This window comes from Equus przewalskii, chromosome 15 (genome assembly GCF_037783145.1).
Source record: "Equus przewalskii isolate Varuska chromosome 15, EquPr2, whole genome shotgun sequence".
Taxonomy (NCBI): domain Eukaryota; kingdom Metazoa; phylum Chordata; class Mammalia; order Perissodactyla; family Equidae; genus Equus; species Equus przewalskii.
In genome coordinates this window covers 48,164,909-48,187,313 of record NC_091845.1, presented here as the reverse complement: position 1 = coordinate 48,187,313, position 22,405 = coordinate 48,164,909, and the positions used below count along the sequence as shown (strand labels likewise).

General features: G+C 47.4%; 1 protein-coding gene across 7 annotated transcripts in view; it reads right to left on the bottom strand.

Moving 5' to 3' along the window:
* The window catches only part of SCN10A (sodium voltage-gated channel alpha subunit 10), a 110,488-nt gene that overhangs the window by 4,006 nt on the left and 84,077 nt on the right, over positions 1–22,405 (bottom strand). For all 7 annotated transcript variants that reach the window (XM_070577222.1, XM_070577228.1, XM_070577224.1 and 4 more), the window contains 9 exons: positions 21,819–21,942; positions 20,658–20,812; positions 17,345–17,518; positions 13,246–13,368; positions 11,697–11,981; positions 10,900–10,953; positions 9,842–9,983; positions 7,307–7,407; positions 720–990 (listed from right to left, as the gene is read on the bottom strand). In XM_070577222.1, the coding sequence (XP_070433323.1) occupies positions 720–990; positions 7,307–7,407; positions 9,842–9,983; positions 10,900–10,953; positions 11,697–11,981; positions 13,246–13,368; positions 17,345–17,518; positions 20,658–20,812; positions 21,819–21,942 (1,429 nt within the window). The remainder of the gene's footprint in view (positions 1–719; positions 991–7,306; positions 7,408–9,841; positions 9,984–10,899; positions 10,954–11,696; positions 11,982–13,245; positions 13,369–17,344; positions 17,519–20,657; positions 20,813–21,818; positions 21,943–22,405) is intronic.

The window sequence follows — 22,405 nt, the reverse complement described above, 5'->3', positions numbered from 1 at the left end:
CTAAGTAGACAGTTATATAGAGATTTAATTCCAGACCCTTGACTTAAGAATCTCTTTTGAACAGTCTCCCCTTAGTCTTTTTTTAATCTGCTTTTTCTCCCCAAATCCTCCCAGTACATAGTTGCATATTTTAATTGTGGGTCCTTCTAGTCGTGGCATGTGGGATGCTGCCTCAGCATGGCCTGATGAGTGGTGCCATGTCCATGCTCAGGATCCGAACCGGTGAAATCCTGGGCCACCGATGTGGAGCGCAACAACTTAATCACTTCGCCATGGGGCCAGCCCCACCCCCTAGCCTTTCCTTACTCTTCTGGAAACCCATCTCCCTTTCCAGAAAGTATTTTATGGCTCACCTCACATCACATCAACCACTCTCTGCTTTGAAGACCACAAAGATAAGGCCCACTGGAAACTCCATCATTTTAGGTTCTCTGGAAGAGTGATTGTTCCCTATCAGCCCCCAAAGTTCTGGCAATGGCTGTTCACCCAGTAGGTGCCTGAAAACACTTTGTGACAGCATGAAATGGAACCTCTCCATTTCACTGAAAGGCCAGGGGCAATTTAAGTCTGCTGCTCCTAGAAGGCAGCAAATATGGGTCTCCTCTGGCATATAGCATGTGTTTTAAAAGTTTGTTGGTTGTCCCCTTGATTTTGCAAGAGCAGCCAAAACAACCCCAAACAGAGGCTGGGCTTCCCCACCATGTTTGATACCAACTTACTCCCAATGGAGAGGACTACAACAATGAAGTCAAACACATTCCAGCCATTGGTGAAGTAGTAATGCCTCAAGGCAAACATCTTCATGACACACTCGCCCGTGAAGACAGCCACAAAGAACTGGTTGATTTTGTTAAGGACTCTTGTCTTTTCTTCACTCTGCTCATCAGTCTCCACCATCATGGTGATCATGTTGAGGCAGATGAGGACCATGATGACAATGTCGAAAGTTTGTCTGGTCACGATGTCAAAGACGAAGCCCTGGTACTTGTTCTGAGAAAACAAGAGATGGTACATCAGGACCTTTCGACCAACATAAACCAGGCATCTGAAGGGGCTGTGTTGTTCTCCATAGATGGGTTTTTTTTTTTTTTTTTTTAATGTTTGTGACTGTGTATTTATATATACACATATATTTTATTTTTACTAATCACCTATAAAGTTTAAGTTAGTCTGTTTAAAAATATAATTACCTTCTGTTAAAAAATGTTATAGGTGATATTTGCACAGTCTTGAAGTGGGAAGGCTTACTTGGGAAAGTATAAAGGGAAGGAGAAAATAGCCCATTGTAGCGAGAAGGAAAAGAGCATAAACTGAGCATGTGACTACTGATAATTTGTTGTTGCTGTGTCATAAAATGCATGGCAACAAATGGTAAGAGATAAAGCTGGAGATTGCCTAGGTGGTAGGTTAGAAGCACACTACCATCCGATACATAGCAGTTTTGGAGGAATATTCTTCATTGATCCAATCACATAGTCACTGAGCAAACATAGATTGAGGTCTTATTCTCTGCTGGGCACTGCTTGTGGTGTTTTGGTCGCATGGCCAACACAATCCTCACATAGAGCTTATTTTTCTAGTTCCAGTTTGCTTTACGAAAATGTTTTTTTTTTTGGGGGGGGGGAGAAAAAGCAGAAAAAAAAAAGATTGGCAACAGTTGTTAGCTCAGGTGCCAATCTTTTTTTTTTTTTATTGAGTTATTGATAGGTTACAATCTTGTGAAATTTCAATTGTACATTAATGTTTGTCAGTCATGTTGTAGGTGCACCACTTCACCCTTTGTGCCCACCCCCCACCCCACCTTTCCCCTGGTGTCCACTAAACTGTTCTTGGTCCATAGTTTTAAATTCCTCATATGAGTGGAGTCATATACAGATTATCTTTCTCTCGCTGGCTTATTTCACTTAACATAATTTTCTCAAGGTCCATCCATGTTATTGTTATTGCAAATGGAATGATTTTGTTCTGTTTTGCAGCTGAGTAGTATTCCATTGTATATATGTACCACATCATAGATGGGTTTTTAAAGTCTGAATCTTTTGTCTCCCTCACACCATACTTCACATCCAAACAGAAGCCAAGTCCTGTTCTTAGCCCTTCCAAAATCTCACTCTTAGTTGATTCTACCTCATTGCCTCAATTTAAGTCCTCATTACCTCTCCTGGTCCCATGAAGTCACCAGGCACTTTGTCCTTGGCCATGCTCTACCTTCCATTTGCAATGCCCTTCTAGTCCCCTATCTTGGCTATCTAAATCCCAACAGTCTTGAGTGAGCCATCTCTCTTAAGTCCCACTTCCTCCAGAGAATTTTCCTTAATCACATCATACCACATTGTTCCATCCTTTCTTTGGGCTCCCACAGCCTTTACAGTCAGTCTTGAGTTCTAGCGTTTCAGGTATACTTCCTGTCTTCTCTATTAGACAATGAGCTCTTTGAGGATGGGGCCATGTCTTATTTAACTTTGTGTTCCTGTAGTGCCCTGCATATAGCAAGAGTTCAAGAACTGCTTGCAAAATTATTGACTCGAGGGTAAAGTTAAGTGTTATGGTACAACTTAGTCTTGCAAATGTTTTCTTTATGCCTGGGGCTGTGCAGATGTCAAAACAAATGCAGGTACACGGCATGGGGTCAAGTCTTGGTTGTTTGCATCCTTGGAGGGAGGCAGAGTGGTCTGGATAACCAAGAGATCATTTCTACCTATCTATTTTTATAACAGATTTTTTAAAAAACTGTTTTTAAAAAAGTTCCTAGTATGGCCCTGTAGTCTTTCCTGTGCTGTTACCATCTTACTGTTCTGTGAGTACTTGATCCCAACCCCATTCTCCACCCCTCACCTTCTCCCAAACCCTTCTCCTGACCTCTTTGGCACTCACTCTCCTTGATCTGCGAGTATCTCTTCCTTCTCAATGGCTGCTCATTCTTCCCCACCCGACCCATGTACCCCAGGCATATGGGGCAGGCCTGAGGTCCTTCTTGTTTCCCCTTGTCACTTCCAGACCTTTGCTCCTCCTGTGTCTTGTAAAACCCTTCCTCCTTTGAAGCTTGTGTCATCTAGCTAGCCTACCTCCACCTCCTCTTCATGCTGCCACTTACCAACATTCCGGCCCCTTTGCTTCATGACTAGTGAGTGAAGCTCTTAGCCACACTTGGCCACTCTTGGCTATTATCCCTCACGTCCTTAGCTAAATCTCTAATGACATAGTTTTTCCTAACTTGAAGAAAAGTCTTCCTGAAGTTCACATCTCCCTCCAGCTACCACCCTACTTCTCTCTTCACTTTCACCGCGAAATTTGTTAAAAGAGTTGTGTGTCATCATTGTTTCCCATTCCCTCTCTAACCCACAACAGCATAGCTTTTGTCCCCATCCTGCCAGTAAAATGGTTTTGGTTAAGGTCACTGATGACCTCTGTAGTGCTAACCTGAAGGACACTTGTTGACATTGCTTACCACCCCCCCCACTTTGAAACTCTTTTCTTGGTTCCCCTCATGCCTTACTTTCTTTTTTTCTCTCTTTCCTTTCTGGCTTCTCTTTTTTGCATCTTCTTTACCCAACTTTTAGGTGTTAGAGCTCCTCAAGGCTCAGTCCCAGGCACACTTTGCTTTTCACCCCATTCTTTCTCTCTTGGCAATGTCTCAAGCCTGTGAATTAATATGTGTGTGATTTTTGCTAATTATTTTCCTGTGTCAATGGACTGTAATCTTTGTGAGGGTAGGAACTTTCTCCATCTTGCTCACTGCTCTATCCCCATTGTCTGCATATTGCCTGACACCAATAAATGCTCAATACATAGAAGGATGAATGGATGACAGAATGGACAGCTCTGTTATCCACACCTCAAATACAATTATAAGGCCACCCTACTAGATTTGATTAAATTTAATTCTGTACAACAGGCAGTCACTGAATGTGTACTATGTGCAGGGCTCTGCATGAGTAGCTATGAGGGGGAAGAGAGGAACCTGTCATGAGTTTTACCATGGAGCTCCCAGGAGCTGCAAAGCAGGCAGAGGGAAGAAGGGCTGTGACAGAGGCTGGTTCCTGCTGTCTGCTTCATGATGGGGATGTGTTGCTACCCTGTGGGGTTAGAGCAAAGAATCAACCCCAAGTGGGTCTGGCTCCAGGTATAACTGCTGGCTCACATCTTTTCTGGGGTTGGAGGGGGATTGCTGGATCACTAATAGCTTTCATTTCATCACTGAAAACGGTGAAAAAATATAGGCCCATTCGTGGCCACATGACTTCTAATTAAACAGATCAGGCAACAACATTGCTAAGCATCTGGGTGTCAGATTTGCCCTGGATATTAGGATGATGGGGGTGGAGCAGCTTGCTGGCTGCTCTTGGTTTAGCCTGTGGGCAGGGATCACTCCTTTGCAACCCTCGGTGCTCTCATAGATGATGAAGTGGGTGACTGATGATGTGACATTCTGGAGCCTATTATTTTCCTATAAAGTGGAGTATGTGAAACGTCCTTTTAGTGATTTCAATAGCAGGGAATGTTATAGAATAAAATTTACCAGTCTTGTGGAAGCTGTAGTCTTTGCTATGGATGAAGCATAATATTTAGAACTTGGGCTTCGCTAGTGGCGAGAGGTAGTATGTATGTGCTACACATGCATGTCCCTATGTTGACCCAGGTTGGTCCTGCCATGAAATGGCACCCACGCACCTGTGGGGCAGAACTCCTGTGCCAATGCTCTGCTTATCTGACTAGCTTGACCTGTTGGGACTCCTGTTGGGATGAAGATGAGCATTCCAGTGCCAATAATCTGGTGAAAAGGAAGCTGGATCTGGGAAGGTGGGTCTTAGGTGGAGGAGGGAATTTCTCGTTTTCCTTGGGTTTCTTTCTTGGCTCTGGACTTTAGGGAGGGCAGATGACCAGGCTTGTGCCACTGTGCTGTGTGTGTCAAGATGTTGCCTGCTGTATGGATGCTGGCCAGGAGCTGTGATGGGCCAAGGCCTGTGGGCTCTGGAGGGCAGCCATATGCAGTTGCTGCTTGGGCCCTGCTCTGCTAGTTTCTCTTTTGGCATCCTTAAGATTTCAAAGTTTTGTTTAAATGTTCCAGCCTTGCCTCAGCTATGCTAAGGAGAGAGTGTTTGCCATGCTTGGACCTGAATATTAAGGAAAGAGCCATGTTCCTCCCCCAAAGCTAGTATACACCCCTACCATCATGAAGGATGGTGAATTTTAGGAACACAGTTCGGCTATGAGGCCTTTCTTCTCTTATCCATATGGAGGACCTCCACCAGTGCCAAGGTGGGAGGATCTTGGTTATGGCTTAGCTAGAAGAAATGGTGATTTTGTTGTACATCTTCCTGCCCAACCATTGAATTCCACTCCTATTGCAGTGCCTGGAATTTCAACATTAGGTTCCTACCTTTATATTAAGATAGTGTCCTCTCCAGGGTCCCTTTTTGAAATGCAGCCCACCCTGTCCCAGGGAAATTGCCCTCTTTGAGAGGAGGAAGCTATAGTGGCCTGTGGGATTGGTTGATGAGGAGGGGAAAAGCTGAGGCATTATAGAGAGATTGAGAGTGGGTTAGGAAAGGTACCAAAAACTGTCATGATTTTGCCAAGGTTGCCCCTTACACAGAACTCCTCGGTGTCTAGTTCAAATGTGGATTCAACATCAGTCCAGCAACCGGTAAAGGTCAACATGCACTCAGCTGCTGGTTTCTCAGGATCCTCCTTCCTTTGCCCCTGACTTGACTCTGTTTGGCTGAGCTCAGCCTTTCACCTACATCTTTTAATTTTGAGCCTATTCTTGCCCATTGGACTGGCTGGCAGAGCGGTACTCAATGAACATTAAGAACTTTCCCTCAGGCTCACCTAAGCCCAGTTATCTTTATCTCCTGGGGGATTTGGGAGGACCCTCTGCCCCTGCAGTGGTCTGAACGTCCTATCACTCCCTATTGTAACAGTTCTTTTTTTTTTTTTTTAAAGATTTTATTTTTTTCCTTTTTCTCCCCAAAGCCCCCCGGTACAAAGTTGTATATTCTTCGTTGTGGGTCCTTCTAGTTGTGGCATGTGGGACGCTGCCTCAGCGTGGTTTGATGAGCAGTGCCATGTCCCCGCCCAGGATTCGAACCAACGAAACTCTGGGCCTCCTGCAGCGGAGCGCGTGAACTTAACCACTCGGCCACGGGGCCAGCCCCACCTATTGTAACAGTTCTTATCAGAATTAAGAATAGTAATAAATTCATGACTCCGGTTTCCAAGTAAGGTATATCAAAGTTTATAACATTTTTTTTCTCTTGTAAATGTTTCAAGATTCTGTGCTCATGAAGTTTTTAGTGACTTATGCAAACCTCATGTCTTGATTTAGAAATCCTAATGCCTTGGCCAACAGAATGAAAGTCTCCATAATCTGTTCCTTTGTTGAAGGTCCTTAGGCTTTGCCCTTGCGTGGGGAAAGGCTAATGGGATTGTGCCATGGGCAGTACCTGTAGTTTCTTCATAAATGCTGCATCTTAACCACAGAAAGGTTATGTAAAGGGACAAGATGCCAATTCCATTCACTGGAGTGGATGGCTCAGAAATTCTCTTAAGAGGTTCAGTTGTATGTTTCTGACTTAGCAATACTCCCACTCACAAACCTGTTCATCCACTCCCAACAGGGGCCAACCAGAGGTTGTTTTCCATCTTCTGGCAGAGGGCTGAGAAGAACTTAGGTGATATTGTGTATGGTTTGGGTGCTGCATTTAATGGGGGGAATAAAAGGGCATGTCTCTTAGGGTCTTTGAGAATAAAGTGGAGTATGGCACTAGGTTTTGGTTAATCTTTAAACACTAGAGTGGGATAATTTTTGGTTCCTGTTGTGCAACCTGGCCGTGACCAAGAATGGTCCACAGATCCCAGGGGTTTTGGGTTTTGGCCATTTCCTCTGTCTACCTGTAGGCATGAGTTGGAATGTAGGGTGAAGCTAGAGATCCATTGCAACCTAGATCATGATGTGTAACCACACAAATGTTTCATCTCAGGGCTCTAACCACCCTTACTATCATTTAGCCTCATTTGCTCCCAATCCTATGCTTGAACCCTAAACCTGTTGGGGAACTCAGTACTTCCCTAAGCAGGTCTATGTGGAGCACCTGTAGGAGCTATGTTCACTGCAGAAGATCAGAGTTGCTTCTTGTAGACTTCTCATTCCCCATGCCTGGGAACTCTCATTACCTCATCCCCAAATTCAACCTAGATCTCCTCCTCCAGAGAGGGCACTGGCCAGACCCCCACCCAGCACAGATATAGGCTGGTAGGTTTGATTTCCAGACACACTTTGCTAGAGGGAAGCTCTGGGGCTCACCAGGGGCCGTGGGATGGGCTTCTGTGGTTTCTTGGAGCCCAGCTTCTTCATGGCGTTGTAGTACTTCTTTTGCTCCTCTGTCATGAAGATGTCCTGACCCCCTAAGTGCAGGAAAGGGTAACACACACTCCTGTTATTAAAGCAACAAGAACCCCCAGGGATACCAAAATCAGAGCATGCTGCAGGAGAAGGACATCTCAACCTTTCCCCTCTCTGCAGAAAGACATGCTAAGGCCAGGATCAAGCAGTGTCCTGCCCGGGTGCTACAACTGGTGACAGAGCAGTTGAGACTGAGCCCCAGCTCTGACTCCCTGCCGGGGTCTCTGGAACAAAGCCTGTTTCTCTTCTCTAGGAACCCAGCAATGCTGCCTGGACAGAGGGTGGAGAGGGTTTGGGAACAGAACCCAAGGAGAAGGTACATATCAGTCTAAAATTTGAGCCTTGAATCCAGCCTGCTGGTGACAGTCAAATCCATTGGGTTTCTAGAATCATAGTCCCTGCCAGGAGCAAAAGCTTCCCTCAGGGCCTCCTGGAGCAAAGACCCTGGGATCCAGCCCTTTGAGCCCTTTCTGGAGAAGAGGAGCTGGGGACAGTTATTGCCTTATCCAAGGGTCCTTGGAGAATCTGTGATTGGTTCCCTTAAGGCCCTGCCAGTTGCACTGCCCTCTGCTGTTACAGTGCCAGAAATTCCACCAGTGAAGATGTCTTCCTCCCTTAGGATTAAGTTTTCTTTAAGAACCCTTTGGACTTTCTTCATTCAACCCCTCACTTTTCACTTGCTGACATATATGAAAGCCTCCCATTTCAGTAGCATGTTTGTGTAAATTAGTCATTGCAAATGCTGGGGAAATGGGCTGAGATCTGTGGCATTAGGGAGGAGATTTCAGAAAATTCATGGACACAGAGGACTTCCTGGAGGAACATCTTGGTGAGGATGGGGGCAGGGCCAGGGACAGGGGCAGAGTGCTGGCAAGCGCTAGGTGGGCCACACTGACAATTCTGGGAAAAGAGTCAGCAAATACAGTTTCTGACCCCAGCTTGATCACTGGTTTGTCTCACTCTATCACTTAACATGGCCAGCTCCCTGTCTAGGCCTCGGTTTAGACATCTGTAAAATGGGAGAAAGAATTGCTTGAATGATCTCGAAGCCCTCTAGGGTACTGATGACACTGGTCAGCACTTCACAGCTGTCTCACTGAGCCCTTCAGTGAGGGCTCCCACAGCCCTGTCCTGCCCTTCTCATGCCCAGGACCCCGGCTGAGGACTTCCTGCAGGTGGGGTGCCCATCCTATTAGATATTTATTCTCAATTATAAAAGTAACTAACAGTTCTCCTCTAGTGCCTCCTGTGTGCCCAGCCCTAAAACTAGGTGCTTCTTTTTCTTTAAAAAAAAAAGATTGACCCTAAGCTAACATCTGTTGCCAATCTTTTTTTCTTTTCTTTTCTTCTTCTCTCTAAGCACTCCAGTACATAGTTGTATATTCTAGTTGTAGGTCCTTTCTAGTTCCACTGTGTGGGATGCCGCCTCAGCATGGCTTGATGAGCGGTGCTGGGTCTGTGCCCAGGATCTGAACCCACGAAACCCTGGGCTGCCCAAGCAGAGCACGTGAACTTAACCAGTTGACCACGGGGCTGGCCCCAACTAGATGTTTCTTACACAGGGTTTTATTTACCTCTCACCAGAACCCTGTGAGTGGGTATTATTAACTCCATTGAATGGATGAGAAAACTGAGGCTCAGAGAGATTTAAGAAATTGTCAGCGTCACCCATCCAGCAAGTAGTTCAGTGGGGAATGCAAGCCCAGGCTTGTATGATGCCGAGGCCATTGCTGGGCTCTCAATGCTGGGTTATGTGACTTGCCAACGTGACCTCTTTTTTCCTGGATCTTGGTTTATACAAGTCTAAAATGGTGCCCTATGTACCTCAGAGGAATGGAGGGTATTAAGTGAAAGGATCTCATGAAAGCATTTTACACTTTTAATGCCCTTGTATTTTAATATAAATGAGAGAGATTATCTGGGATTGGGTTCCTATTCATTAGAGTCAGCACCCATAGAGGCAAGGGTCTTCCTTCCCATCCCAAAGAGGGTTGGGACACTGCCAACACTGGGGCTCTGGCCCTTCCTGAGGTGTCCTGATTCAGTGCTCTGGGGATGAGGGACCCAGACAGAGGCAGCAAGTGCTGGAGCCCTTTCTTTCTCTATTACTATTTCCCAAAGAGTTACCTGGGACACACCCAACACTCCTGGCTCCAGCTGGGAAGACCGTGGCACTCTGGGAAAGAGGATGAGGACCCCAGGTGGGGCTCAGGGGCATTCCTGATACAGAGAAACGCAACTCTTCCAGCAGCAGCCCTGGACACTAGACAGGGGTGAGGGCTGCAACCAGGGGACAAAGGTCTGTGTTGGTGTTAAAGGCCAAAATTGGGCTCCCAGTCAGGCATGATGGGCTCTAAGTAGGGCTGGCTTTAGTCTTGAGGCCAGGGGACAGGAAGTATAAGATTTGCCACTACTGCAGAAACGTCCCAGCCCCACTTATCTTTTTTTTTTGTTGATTGAAGTTGTCAATTATGACCCCAACGAAGAGATTGAGGGTGAAGAAGCCGCCGAAGATGATGAAGATGACGAAGTACAAGTACATGTACACATTGTCCTCCCACTTGGGCTGCAGGTTCTCCTGTGGCCGGACAAGGTGGGGCGTGGGGAAGACAGGTGTCTTAGTTTGGGTTCACACCAAAAGCCAACACCAAGACAAGGACCTGGGTGCAGGGGGTTTATTTGGGAGGTGATCTCAGGAAGCAGGAGTGAGGGAAGGGAGGGCAAGCAGGAGCAGCAGAAAGCCAGTGAAGAGGGTGTTGTCAAGCAGGCCATTTTCATGGGCAACTGGCTCTCTATCCTGTTGGGGCCCTCTAAAGAACTGTGTAGAACACAACTCAGAATTGTACCACTGAGGGACAGGGAAGCTGGAGTATTTATCTACAGACTCTCAAAACTTTTCTATGAGGATTGCCCCGGGGGACATTAAATTCCCCGCCCTTGAGGGAGGGGCTGCTGAGCCAGCTCTGAACCACTGAAGAAAGTCAAGTCTCACATGTAGAATCAGAAATGCAGCACACGAGTGAACTCAGAGGTGGGCTGAGGGAATATGGGGCAGGTCATACACAGTGTCTGCCACAGAGGGAATACGTCTTTCCCTAACAGCGTCCCTCTTTTCCACCTGGCTGCCACGATAGTATCTGAAATGCCATCTTGTTCCTTCTGATGCTACTTTGTTCTTGCTACTGCCCCTACTCCTGCTTCTGCCCAGGGAGTGCCCTTACACACAGTCCTTTAGAAGTTATCCACTACTTTCCTCATTGGTGAGCAGAGGAAGATCTTAAGAAGCCTGGGGAGTGTGCATGGAAAGGGAACAGGCTAGGTTGGCTAAATATCCAACAGAGGGCCAGCTGGACCCTGCTCCAGGAAAGGATAGTGCCAGGCTGCTGGGTGATCACCGCTTGTGGTACCAAGGCACCTTCACTCCATTTCAAATAGACTGGCATGGGCATGTCACATGGAGGGGAAGGCCGTAGGCATGGCGGGCTGAGACTCACCTCCCGGGAATCAACAGCTGCATACATGATGTCCATCCAGCCTTTAAAGGTTGCCTGGAAACAAGGAGCAGAGGCCATTCAGTGTCTTCCCATTTGTCTATACTGGAATCTGTTTTGATTCACTTATTTGTTTTGCTCATAGAGTATCAGCCCCCCTGGAGCCAGTTCTGACATGTCTCTGTATCTCCCAGGGCTGAGCACGGTGCCGGGCATACCATAGCTACTCAGGAATTATTTTTTGAATGAATGCATGAACAAATGGTGGAATGCAGGAACTTGTGGGTAACTGCAATGACAAATGTATAAGCAATTGCATCAACACTTCAATGAATGGAGGACTGAATGACCAAGTGGATGAAGACAGGGGATAAATGAATGAATGGAAGTGTGAATGTGTTTGACTGTCATCATCACCAGTATTATCTATCATTACAATAGATCTGGAACATACTTTATTATCCTTTGGGAGATGATCTGCAGCAGAAGACTGAACATGTGGCTATACTATGTCTATTTTGTACAGCAGTGAATTCTAAGCCATCACCTGCTACAATCCCATGGCAGGCCCATTCTTTTATTCTATTCTGTTAGCCCACATTGGTCTAAGTGCACCACTGTGAGATCACATTCATTGGTAAGACCCTCTGGCCTCACAGTGTAGTCTGTAGGAATAGGAAATGACCTCAACTCACACTGAGTGCTACCCTTTTCAGTCTTTACAAAGCATCTCTGGGAGACCCCAGACACTCCATGTTATTGAGCACCCAAAGAAAGAGATGGTTGATCTCAGGACTCACCACCTGCAGAAGTGCAAGGTAACCCATTGCAACATTATCAAAGTTGACCTTCACATTGACCCAAAAGAAGTTGCCGGTGTAGTTTTGACGTTCACAGTCAGATTTGTTATTCACGATAGACAAAGGCACAAGAGAAAATTCTTCATTGGTGGTGTTGATGCACTTCTTAAACTTCCCTGCAAAGAGGTTCACGCCCATGATGCTGAAGATGAGCCAGAAGATGAGGCAGACGAGGAGGACGTTCATGATGGATGGGATGGCGCCCAGCAGGGCATCCACCACCACCTGGGGGGAGATGCAAAAGGACCTGGAACCCCACAAATGCCCCACCCCTCCTTGCTGGATCCCACTTCTTTCTACACTCAATCAGGCTGCTTCATGAGCCAGTGGCCTTTGGAAGCAAGAGAAGTAGGTTAATTAGTGCAATAATTCAGACTCAGAAAACTGAAAGACAATGGGCAGCTGAAGATCGGTTTATACCTTCTCTCTAAATTTCATTCAGGGCAGGTTTCTGTGACTTTCCTCAGGACTGAGGAGATGGATGAATTTACAAGTACACACATGCTCATTTAGAAGTGTGAGTACGTATGCTGTGCTTGCACATACAGAATTTTAGAACCCTGCTTTATTTTCCTTAAATACAACACACAAAATATAGTTCACAGCAAGCTTTGGTCAAGAATCAGTGAAAACTTAAATCCACATTCACAAACGTGCTTATTTGTAAATGAGCAACATGGAGATAAAATAAATATCAAACTATTTCAATCATAAGCTCCTACCGTTTGTAAAGGTACACGTTAATTTTAAAAGCCCACGTTTGTTTTTTGAAGACATGATGTCTTTGAGTCAATGGTGGAGGAAGAAAGCAAAACCTCACTTTCTGTACCAGGAGACTTCTGTAATTATGGGGCGGGGGAGGAATTAGTAGTCTCTCATCCCCCCATAAGACAAGTTCCAGGCTTGTGAGCATTCCATCCTGAGGAAGACAGTGAGGGCAAGGTGAGGCTGATATCGATGGATGAGGAAGGGATGGATGAAAGGGAAAAATCCATAGGACCCAATGACTGCGTTAGCTTGGGGAGAAGATGCATTTCAGTCGTTGATGTCTGAGGTGCTGAGCTGATGATGTTACTACATTTAAATGGAGAGTCAGAAGAAAGGCTCATTTGTCATGGAAGGATGAAGAACTTGGGATGTTCCAGATATTTTGGCAATAAAGACAAGAGGCAGGGTGGGGAGATTGAGGTAAGAGATGCTTGTGGAGCCATGAAGCAGGATCACTTCACCGAAGCAGGAGAGAGAGAGGTCTGAGCCCTGGTAGATGTGATAGTTGAGGTGAGAAGGGAAGAGGGCCTCACAAGGGGAGTAGAACGAGAACTAGGAGAGTGAGGACACTGCAGCACCACCAGTGTCTGGGCAGGAAGTGAGGACCCAAGAGCCAAACTGTGGGGTTGGGGCCCAAGCTCATGATCAGTGGTGTGGAGGGTGTAACAGGGAGAGGGGTACCAAATGCTGCAGACCAGAGTGGTTTAGAGATAGGGCTTACCCGCATGCCTTCAAATCGAGACAGAGCACGCAGTGGCCGCAGGGCACGGAGGGTCCGAAGGGCTTTGATGGATGCCATATCGGAATACTGCAGGATCTTCGCTATAAGGCTTGTCAGTGAGATCTGAGTGCAGGCAGAGAGCAAAAGCATTACTCTAGGGTCCCGGAAAGGTGGTCCTGGTGAAAGGACACAGGAAATCCCTCCCACCCCCTACTCTGTCTAAGCCCTTGTCTTGGCTCCCACCTTATTCTGAATTCCTATGAGAGGTCTAGAGAGAATCAAATCCCTTCTCTTCTATTAAAGATTTAATTCATCACTTATCTGAACCTCCAGGCGAGAAAAACTCAGTCTCCCACATTGCCAGCCCCTGGTATGTAGGTGGTCAAGCTCACAGTGTGTTAAATCAAGCTTCCCTTTCCCCTCAAGGGCACCAGCCAGCCCCAACGGCCTTGAAACTTTGACTTTCAGAGACTTGGAGAGATGATGCTCCCTCATGGAGGTTATGCTGAAAGTCTTTTTTGAGGAATATAACGTGAGTCTCAATTGCATGTCCTCAGAAAAGTGGGGTGGAAAGAGTCCTGGCCTGGGTGGGGTCTAGTTCCCTCTCAACCCCTGATTTTTTGTGACCTTGGGTCAGTGCCTTGTAGTCCAGGTTGCACTTTCACCCTTTGTAAAATGAGAGTCAGACCAAGAGAATCCCAAGGTCCTTACAGCTCTGCAGTTCTTCAGTGAGAGGGACTGGCATGGGCCCATGAGATCCAGCCTTGACAGAAAGCTGAGATATAGCGACTGAGTTGTGAGTCCCTGTTGCTCTGTTGGTTTTTCACTTTTTTAAAATGTTGGACCAAGGACTGAAATGGATACAAACTGATGGAAGAAGGGTCACACCTTCCGGGAACTTTGCAGGTGGCAGGGAGATACCATATGCACAGGCTTGAGCTTGCCAGAGACTGTGACCCTATCCTGTGAGACCCCAACTGCACCATGACTGGTGGGCTGAATTCAGGCTTAGCTTATCCGGGCAGCTAGGTAGAGATGTACACCAGAACTTCTGAAAGGGAGGGGTTTACACTTGGGTGCAAGAGCCTCAAACAATGCCTGTTCTCTAAATGGGTAGTGTATTCTACCATGACAAAGAACTGGAATGGAAAGGACCCCCCTTCCTCCATCCATGCAAGGCTCTAGACACCAGTAGGTGTCTGGCTGACTGAAGGCAGGGAGATTTGGGGCCAGTTCCCTCCTGAACACTATTCAGTCTTTTTCTCTGTCCACTGGGAAGGCTGCCTCATGTGCAAAATCTGCAGTTGGGACAGTCAGGAGCTGGCGCCTCTCCATCAAAGCCCTCCCACCCAAGCCCAGCTCCGCTCCCACTGCTCAGGCCACTAGCTGCCCAACTGGTCTCTAGGCCTCAGTAGTGCATCCATCCGACTGCAAATTTGATTACAATCGTGTCTCTCTCTTACTCCTAACCTTCTCTAGTGCTTTATCATCCTCAGGATAAGCTCCAGACTCTTTAGCCTGTATTATATGGCCACAGCCTGCATTTCCAGTCATATTTCACCCATATGTTCTACCCAAATCAAACTGTTCCTTAAATGTGTCTGTGTCTTTGCCTTTGCTCAGGGTCATCTTTTAATTAAGATTGGCCTCCTCCAGTCCTCTTTGCACCTCACTACTCTTGCTCATTGTATGCCCTATGTCTAATGCCACGTCCTATAGAGGAATGAAAGCAGAGTCATGTCTCTGTGTCCTTAAGACACTACTTATTTCCAGCAGTGCTCACCACATCTCCCCTTATAATATGTTTATTTCTCTCTGTGTGTCTTACCTGCCGGAAGATTAAAGTGTAAACTCCTGGAGATAGGGACAATTTATTTTGTGGCTTCTATCTCTCCCAGAGCACATCATAAGATAATTTATATTCAGTAGTTATAAGTAAACATTTGATAAACTGAAGAAAAGATAGAAGCATGTTGGGTGGATGGAAGGAAGGAAAGAAAGAAGGAAGAACATCTGGATGCAAGGTTGAAGGACGGTTGGATAGAAGAGTGGATTAAAGAATACAAAGATGGATAGACTAGATAGTTGAAAGGAAGGATGAAAGAAAGAAAGCAAAGAAGAAAGGATAAAATATGGAAGCATGGAATAGTGGATGGGTGAGGGAAGGATGGATGGCTGTATAAAATGGCTGATGGATGAATGGAAAGATAGAGTTGGATGGACAGATGAATGGAAGAGATTAGAGAATGAATGGAAAGTTGATTGGATGGATGACTGGATTGATGGATGAATGGAAGGAAAATGGATGAATGGACAGATGAGTGGAAGAAATGAAGGATAGATGAACAGGTTAAAGGAAAAACAGAAAGATGGAAGAATGAGTGGATAGAAGAATGCTTGGATGGAAGGTGCATGAATGAGTGAATAGAAGGTTTGACAACTGAATAGTTAGACAGAAGGATGAATCAAAAGATAGAAAGATAGAAGGGTCAAGGACCAGTTGATAAATGGACAGAAGGAAGGTGAGGCTGAATGTATGGGTAGAAGGGAAGAAGGAAAGAAGAATGAGAACGGATGGATGGAAGAGGATTGACAGAGAGGATAAATGGAAGAAGTAAAGATGAATGGATGTTTGGAAGGAAGGAAAAAGGAAGGGTGAATGGTTAGATGATAGGAGGAGGAATGTATGGAAGGAAGGATGGATGGTCAGAGGAAAGAATTAGTAGGAGGATGGATGGAATGAGTGAGTGCCCATTTAAGGTGATCAGGACTGAACCTAGTGAGACCTACGTAGATAGTAGTGACTGTGCCCCCCAGAGAGGTCGGTAGCCAGATTATAACATTTTCCCTTCATTTATGAATATGATATATGCACAAAATTATCGCCTGTGACTCAGATTTCAGGCCTCACAGTTAATCCCTGTGGTGCAGTGGCCTGTTGCTGCTAGCACGTTGGTATCAGGAAAGAAGAGAATTGAGTGCACAGACCTGTTGTGGAGGACCTGCCAACACGGGAGATGGACAGAATGTCCTGTACTGGACCCATCTAGCTTCAGGGGACAAGCACCAAATACAGACACATCTTCTGACACCTCTGATGTGTAGCTTTGGTGCTGGTGGCTGCTGGAGTGTGCGAGGCGGAGACAAACACAGCATGTGCCTCCCCCTGCCTGCAGGGACCCTCAACTGTACAGCAGTGAACAAATAACTCAGGCAGCCATCTTGCAAAGCCAAGAGGGCAAAGGCCTGGACAGAGATAGAGGGTAGTGGTTAAGATGAGGGGGAGATCACTCCTGGCTTTTAGGGGCTAGGAATGCTCCTAGGAGACTTTATGGAGAGGGTTTCCTCACAGCTTTAAGGAATCACAAGTCTAATGTGCAGGAGGCACTGGGTAAACCTCTTCATGGACAAGCTGGTGGCCACAGGTCAGGGTGGGTCCGAACACACGAGCTTCAGGTCATCACCTTTCCAAAGGACCCTCTGTCCATGTTAGTACCACTGGGGAGAAGCCAGCCGTGTAAGGTCAGTGGTTCTCAATCTTGGCTGCACATTGGACATACCCCTGAGCTTTTACAGAATACTAATGCCTGGACTCCACTCAGGACCAGTCATATCTGAATCTCTGGGAATAGTAGTGTTTGTTCCTTGTATTTTTAAGAGCTCCCCAGGTGAATCCACAGTGCAGCCAGGGCTGAGGACCAGCGAGTCAGCAGGTGGGCAGATTCTCTGTGCTCTGCCATCCTCAGCTCCCTTAGGTCCAAAAGCACCGTGAGTGGAAGCAAGGTCATAAGACCATTGAAAGCCTCAGGTGGCATCTTGCTTTGGATGTAAATACAGAGGGCAGTAAGTAGTCTTTCTGGCTGGAGACCTAGGAACTTGGGACTCCCCCAAGGGTCATCATTATGTCAGAATCATGTACTGCTTGCATCTTACCACTCACAGGTGTGCAGGGCTAGTCTCAGACTCCTTGCTAAGTGCTCAAGACTTTTCTTTGGAGTAGCCCTTAAGGACCAGGCCTCCAAGCTCCCTGTGCACTAGCTGCAGCCATCAGTCAGAGGTGAGGATCCCAAACCCCACGTGTGCCCACTGAGCCACTCACGTTCACAATGAGGAAGTCCAGCCAACACCAGGCATTGGTGAAGTAATTTTTGAAGCCATAGGCCACCCACTTGAGCAGCATCTCAAACACAAAGATAAATGTGAACACCCTGTCCGTGTACTCCAGCATGGCCTTCACCGTGGGCTTCTGGTCAAGGTAATAGTCTTCAAAGGCCTGAAAGGAAGGAAGCGGGATGGCAGGCTGCCTGGACCCACAGCTTTGGGGCTCAGGGACAGGGAAGGATCCAGCCAGCCCTGCCCTCCGCCCCTGGGAGGGCTTTGGTAACCAGCTAGCTTGTATCACGTTGTTTCTTCTGCTCTGGGGACGGAAGGTGTGAGAGTGAGGAGGCACTGTGAGATACAAACCATGACTGCCCCAGAGCCCACGGGGACACACAGCTCTGCTCATCTTTGCAGGGCAGCTGAATGCAAGTGAGAAAGGAAACCTTCTCGAATTGGATTTTGGAAGTGAACCAAAGGGATGCTAGCAGTGACTTGGTTTAAAAATAAAAGCATCAAAGGATGTTCACAAGCAGTTCACAAAAATGAAAATAAGAATCGCCAATGACCTCTGAAAAAGAATGTTCTGTCTCACTGGTAATCAAGGAAATTCAAATGAAAAGAAGATGCCTTTTTTTTTTTTTTTTTATCAGGTTGGTGAAGATGGAAAAGCATGGGTGGCAGGGGGTGAGGGGTCCCAGTGTTAATATGCCTATGGGGAAGCGGCTTCTTTCATACGTGGCCTGTGGGAGCGAAAACTAGTTCGGTCTTTTGGGAATCTAATTTGGTAATATGACTCAAAGCTTTTAGAAACCCAGCAATCCAGCAATTCTACCTTTAAGAATTTATCCTAAGGACACTAGATGTTGTTGGTGCCCCACCTAGATCCTGTTTGAGGGGCCAGCTGCCATGAATGTTGGCTGTGAACAGCTTGCAAACGTACCCCTTTCCTGAGGACTTCCCTGGGCTGAAGGGACCTGCCTCCACCTTTGGGGGTTCTATCCCCACTCTGGGGGCAGCGCTCAGCCAGTGACTGACTAAGGGTTTAAAAGGCCTCAAGGTGGGAGAGCTCTGGGGCGTCCTTTATGCTTCAGAGCTCCAGAGGGATCAGACTGAGGCTGGACTTCATCGGAACCCATGTCTTTTCCCAGCTCCTTTCCCTGTTCAGTCCTGCTTCCCTCACAGGCTCCACCTTGGAGCGCTCCCTCCACAAACTTCACAAGAATCTCTGCTTCCGATTCTGCCTCTATGACTAGACCTAAGACAGGAAATAAGCCAATGTCTCCAAAAGAGTGTGCTTAAGGATGCTCAGTGCTTATTAGAAGTAAGCACAGGGATGAGTTAAATAAATTATGGCACATTCCTGTAATGGAACACAGTCCTTAAATGAGCTAGGAGGAGCATATTTACTGAGAAATTACAGAATGCATAAATGTGGTTTCAGTTTTGTAATATTTATGTAACATATGCATAAGAAAGATGGGAAGGAAGTATACCAAAATGTTTTCAAAGTGAGATTCTCTTTGAGTGATAGGAAAATGGGTGATATTTTTTCTTTGCATTTTCCCATAATTTCCGAGCTTTTTTTTTTTTGCACTTTACTTTGTCAGATGAAAACTCATGTTATTTTTTTAAAAGCACTCAAAGTGAAAGCATAAGGAAGACTAAATTTGGTGCCAGCCTGTTTAGTCCCTTGGGGAAGGAGATGAGGGGGAGAGGGGAGAGTGGCTGGGTGGGGCCAGCAGCTGGCACAGGATGTGAGCACCCTGCTGGGAGGAAGGGGGAGCAGCTGGGTGTGTGGAGAAGTGGTCTAGAGAGAAGGGAAGGGGCAAGGGAGAGGGCAGAAGAGAAATGGGGAGAGAAGGCCCATGGGGAAAGGCTGGAGCCAGCGGGGTAACGAGGAAAGTGCCTTGTCAGCAGCAATGGGGTTATTATTTTCATCCAGGAGGACAGGAAGGAGGGAAGGGTAGGTGTGGAGAAAGCACTGCCCAGCCTCCTCTTGCCCTGCATGGTGGCCTCTGCACCCAGCACTGTCCTGAGACTGCCATTCCAGGTGGAATCATTTCTCTGGGCCGGGGCAACGGGCGCCTTCAGAGGCTGCCACACCCTCTCCACTCACCCAAGATGGCAGAGCAGCCCAGCTCCTGGAAACTCTCTTCTCCCTCAGCACAAAGCCATTGCTGGCCTGGTTTTCCTCCTACCTCTCAGATCATGCCTTCTCACCTGCCTTTGCTCCCCTCTAAGGCGGAGGCCATACTCTGAGCAGTGTTGGCACCTTCCTGGGAAATCTGGCGTTTAAGTGGGTGCCCAGATATTCAGTAGATTGTTTTCAGGAGTAAATGACACCTGATGGGTAAGACAAGTGAAAACACTTGGAGCCGTGTGTCAGGAGAGTGGGGCTCTAGTCTCAGCCCTTTAATTAATTAGCTGGGACCCCAGGAGGGTCCTCTCATGTCTTTGGGCTGTGACTTCCTCATCTGGAAAATGTGAACAGCTGGGAATGATGAGTCCCTTCCTATGTCTATGTCTACCTAGGTCCATTGGGAAGATCGGTTGAGATTGTGCCTAAGCCGTGGTATGGAGAGAAGCATCCTTCCTCATCCTCCAAAGCCAGGCCTTCAGCAAGGGGTTAGGAAGTGTCTCCTAACTCAGAATCTCTATGCCTGTAAGACCTCATTATTCATATGTGGTCTATGGACCAGCAGCATCAGCATCACCTGGGAGATTGTTGGAAATGCAAATTCTCAGGGCCCACCCCAGATCTACTGAATTAGAATCTGCAGCTTAACAAGCTCCCCAGGTGATTCAATTTTGAGAGGTGCTGTTGTAATGATTTGCTGTGAGTAACGGTATGATTTGATTTGAATAAGTAATAGTATTTGCAAGAGGCTTGATAGGAGAGGGAAGGATGGTCCTGTTTGCACTGGGCCTTCGGAGAAGGCCAGTGTGTTTGGGAAGTCAGAGTGGGAAGTCAGGGGCTTTGGGGTCAAATGAGGGCAAAGTTAGGTTTGGCTACTGACAAGCCGGGTAACCTTGGACAAGTTCCTTAAGCCCTTTGAGTGTCAGTTTTCCTGTCTATAAAGTGGGGTGCATACACTCATTGCTTGAAATACTTGCAGCTAGGTCTAGCAGGCCATGACACGGACACCTCAAGCACCTGCCATACCCTGCTGCTAAGAGGAGCCCGTGCTGGGCGGCAGCTCTCCTTCCAGCCACAGGTTGGGAACTTTCAGCCCAGGAATCAGGGGAGCCCCCGATGCAGCTCCGGCGCCTTTGGATGGTGGGTTTGGGGCAGGGACCCCACCTTCCCTTACCAGAGACCCGCTGCTGAGCAGGATCATGAAGATGATGAAGCTCTCAAACCAGCTGTGCTCCACGATGCGGTAGCAGGCCTTGCGCACCTGCCAGCTGGTGGCCCATGGAGACTTGGAGGTGTTCACTTTGCAGCAGGGACAGTGGCGAATGCAGCCTGTGGGGAGAGGTGACTGATGGTGAGTGATGTTCTCCTGAAAAAGGAGGAGCATTTTTGCCCTAGCCCTGTAGGAAAACTGCTCTGCTGGGAAACCCACTTGCCACCCCTTGGGAAAGGAATTCTCTCCTGGAATATGAGAGAAGCAGGGTTCCTTTTAGGCAGTGACTCAGTCCTGCGCTTCAGGTGTTCCTCTCCACCATAGATCTTGCCAGTCATCTCCTCCCCAACCATCTTCCTTCTTAAAGATCCTATTAGTGGTCCCTGTCCTTATGTCCACTCATCTCTGGAAGCCTGACAGGCCATCGGGCCTGGGCCTGGGGATGTCTGAGGGGCTACGTCTTGAACCCATGCTGAACATGACTGGGATGGGGCCTGGGTCCAGCCCAGCCCAGGGTCATGTGCAACTGGAAACTCAATGAAGTGTTTTCTTTTTTTTAATTTTAATTTTTTATTATTGAGGCCACAATTACTTTCATAGTATGAGTTACGTGTTTATTCATTTATTACACAAAGATCTGTTGAGAATATAATGTGCCTTGCAGTTCTAAACATTGAGGAAAAGGAAGAGTAAGACACAGTTCTGCCTGTCAGAGGTACACAAAGGACTGAGGGGCACAGATACGTCATGGCCCTCCTCTGAGTCCTTTATGTCCCCGATGGAGAGCGTTTATGGTGGTGACCATGTTTTCTCTTTTCAACCTCAAGAGGGCTGGTTTATACCTCAGGGAGGTGTTTTTGAGGGTGATGAGGAAGGCACAGCATCCTTTGTCATGTCTGACGTGGCACAAGATACAGATCCCACCAGTAGGCTGCTGCGAGTTGTGGCATTTGTGTTTGATGCTGGCCCTTCAAGCGGGAGTGAGGCAGCAAGGGGCCCTGTTTGTCTGTCTCTTGTGGACCCCCTGCCAGGGCCCTGGACACAGAGGTGCCAGATGAGTGCTTGCTGAACCGGATTCTGGCCCAATTAACATCAGTGTGAGGAGGCCTGGGGCTGCCACTTTACCTTCTGTGAAGCAGTCATCTGGCTCTTCAAGGTCATCCGCCAGCTCAGGGATCTTCCTCAGGATCTCCTCAGGGTCTGGGAAGTCCACTGTGCTGCCTTCTGAGGAGCTCGTGTCATCCACTCCCTGCAGGGCAGAAGCCCAGGGCAGTGAACTCAGCTTTCTGAGGGGTCAGTGACTCTGCACACAGTCACTGCAGGTCTCACTGACCAAGAGCCCCGAGATGCAGGGAGAGCCCCTGAGGCTGGCCCCCCCAACGGCGTCCCTTGCGTGTTTGGTGCCTCTCCAGCCGAGGCCCGGAGCAGTGATGCTCTCTGCGGAGCCTCAGAGGTTTAGCTGTGCAAGGCTTTAAACCTCCAGGCCCCTGATGGAGTGCTGGCGATGGCCCGAGACACCATAATTACACCCATAAAGACTCTCAGCATTCACTGGGCTTGAATATTTAATCATGGAGCAATGCTGTGGGGGCCCTGCTGCCCTCCTGGCAGCTCCAGCCCTATAATGTCTCCAGATGAATTCAATTAGGAGTTGAAGCTGCTCTCACATTAGTAAACCTGATAGCTTGGCTAATGGACCCAAATGGTGGGTG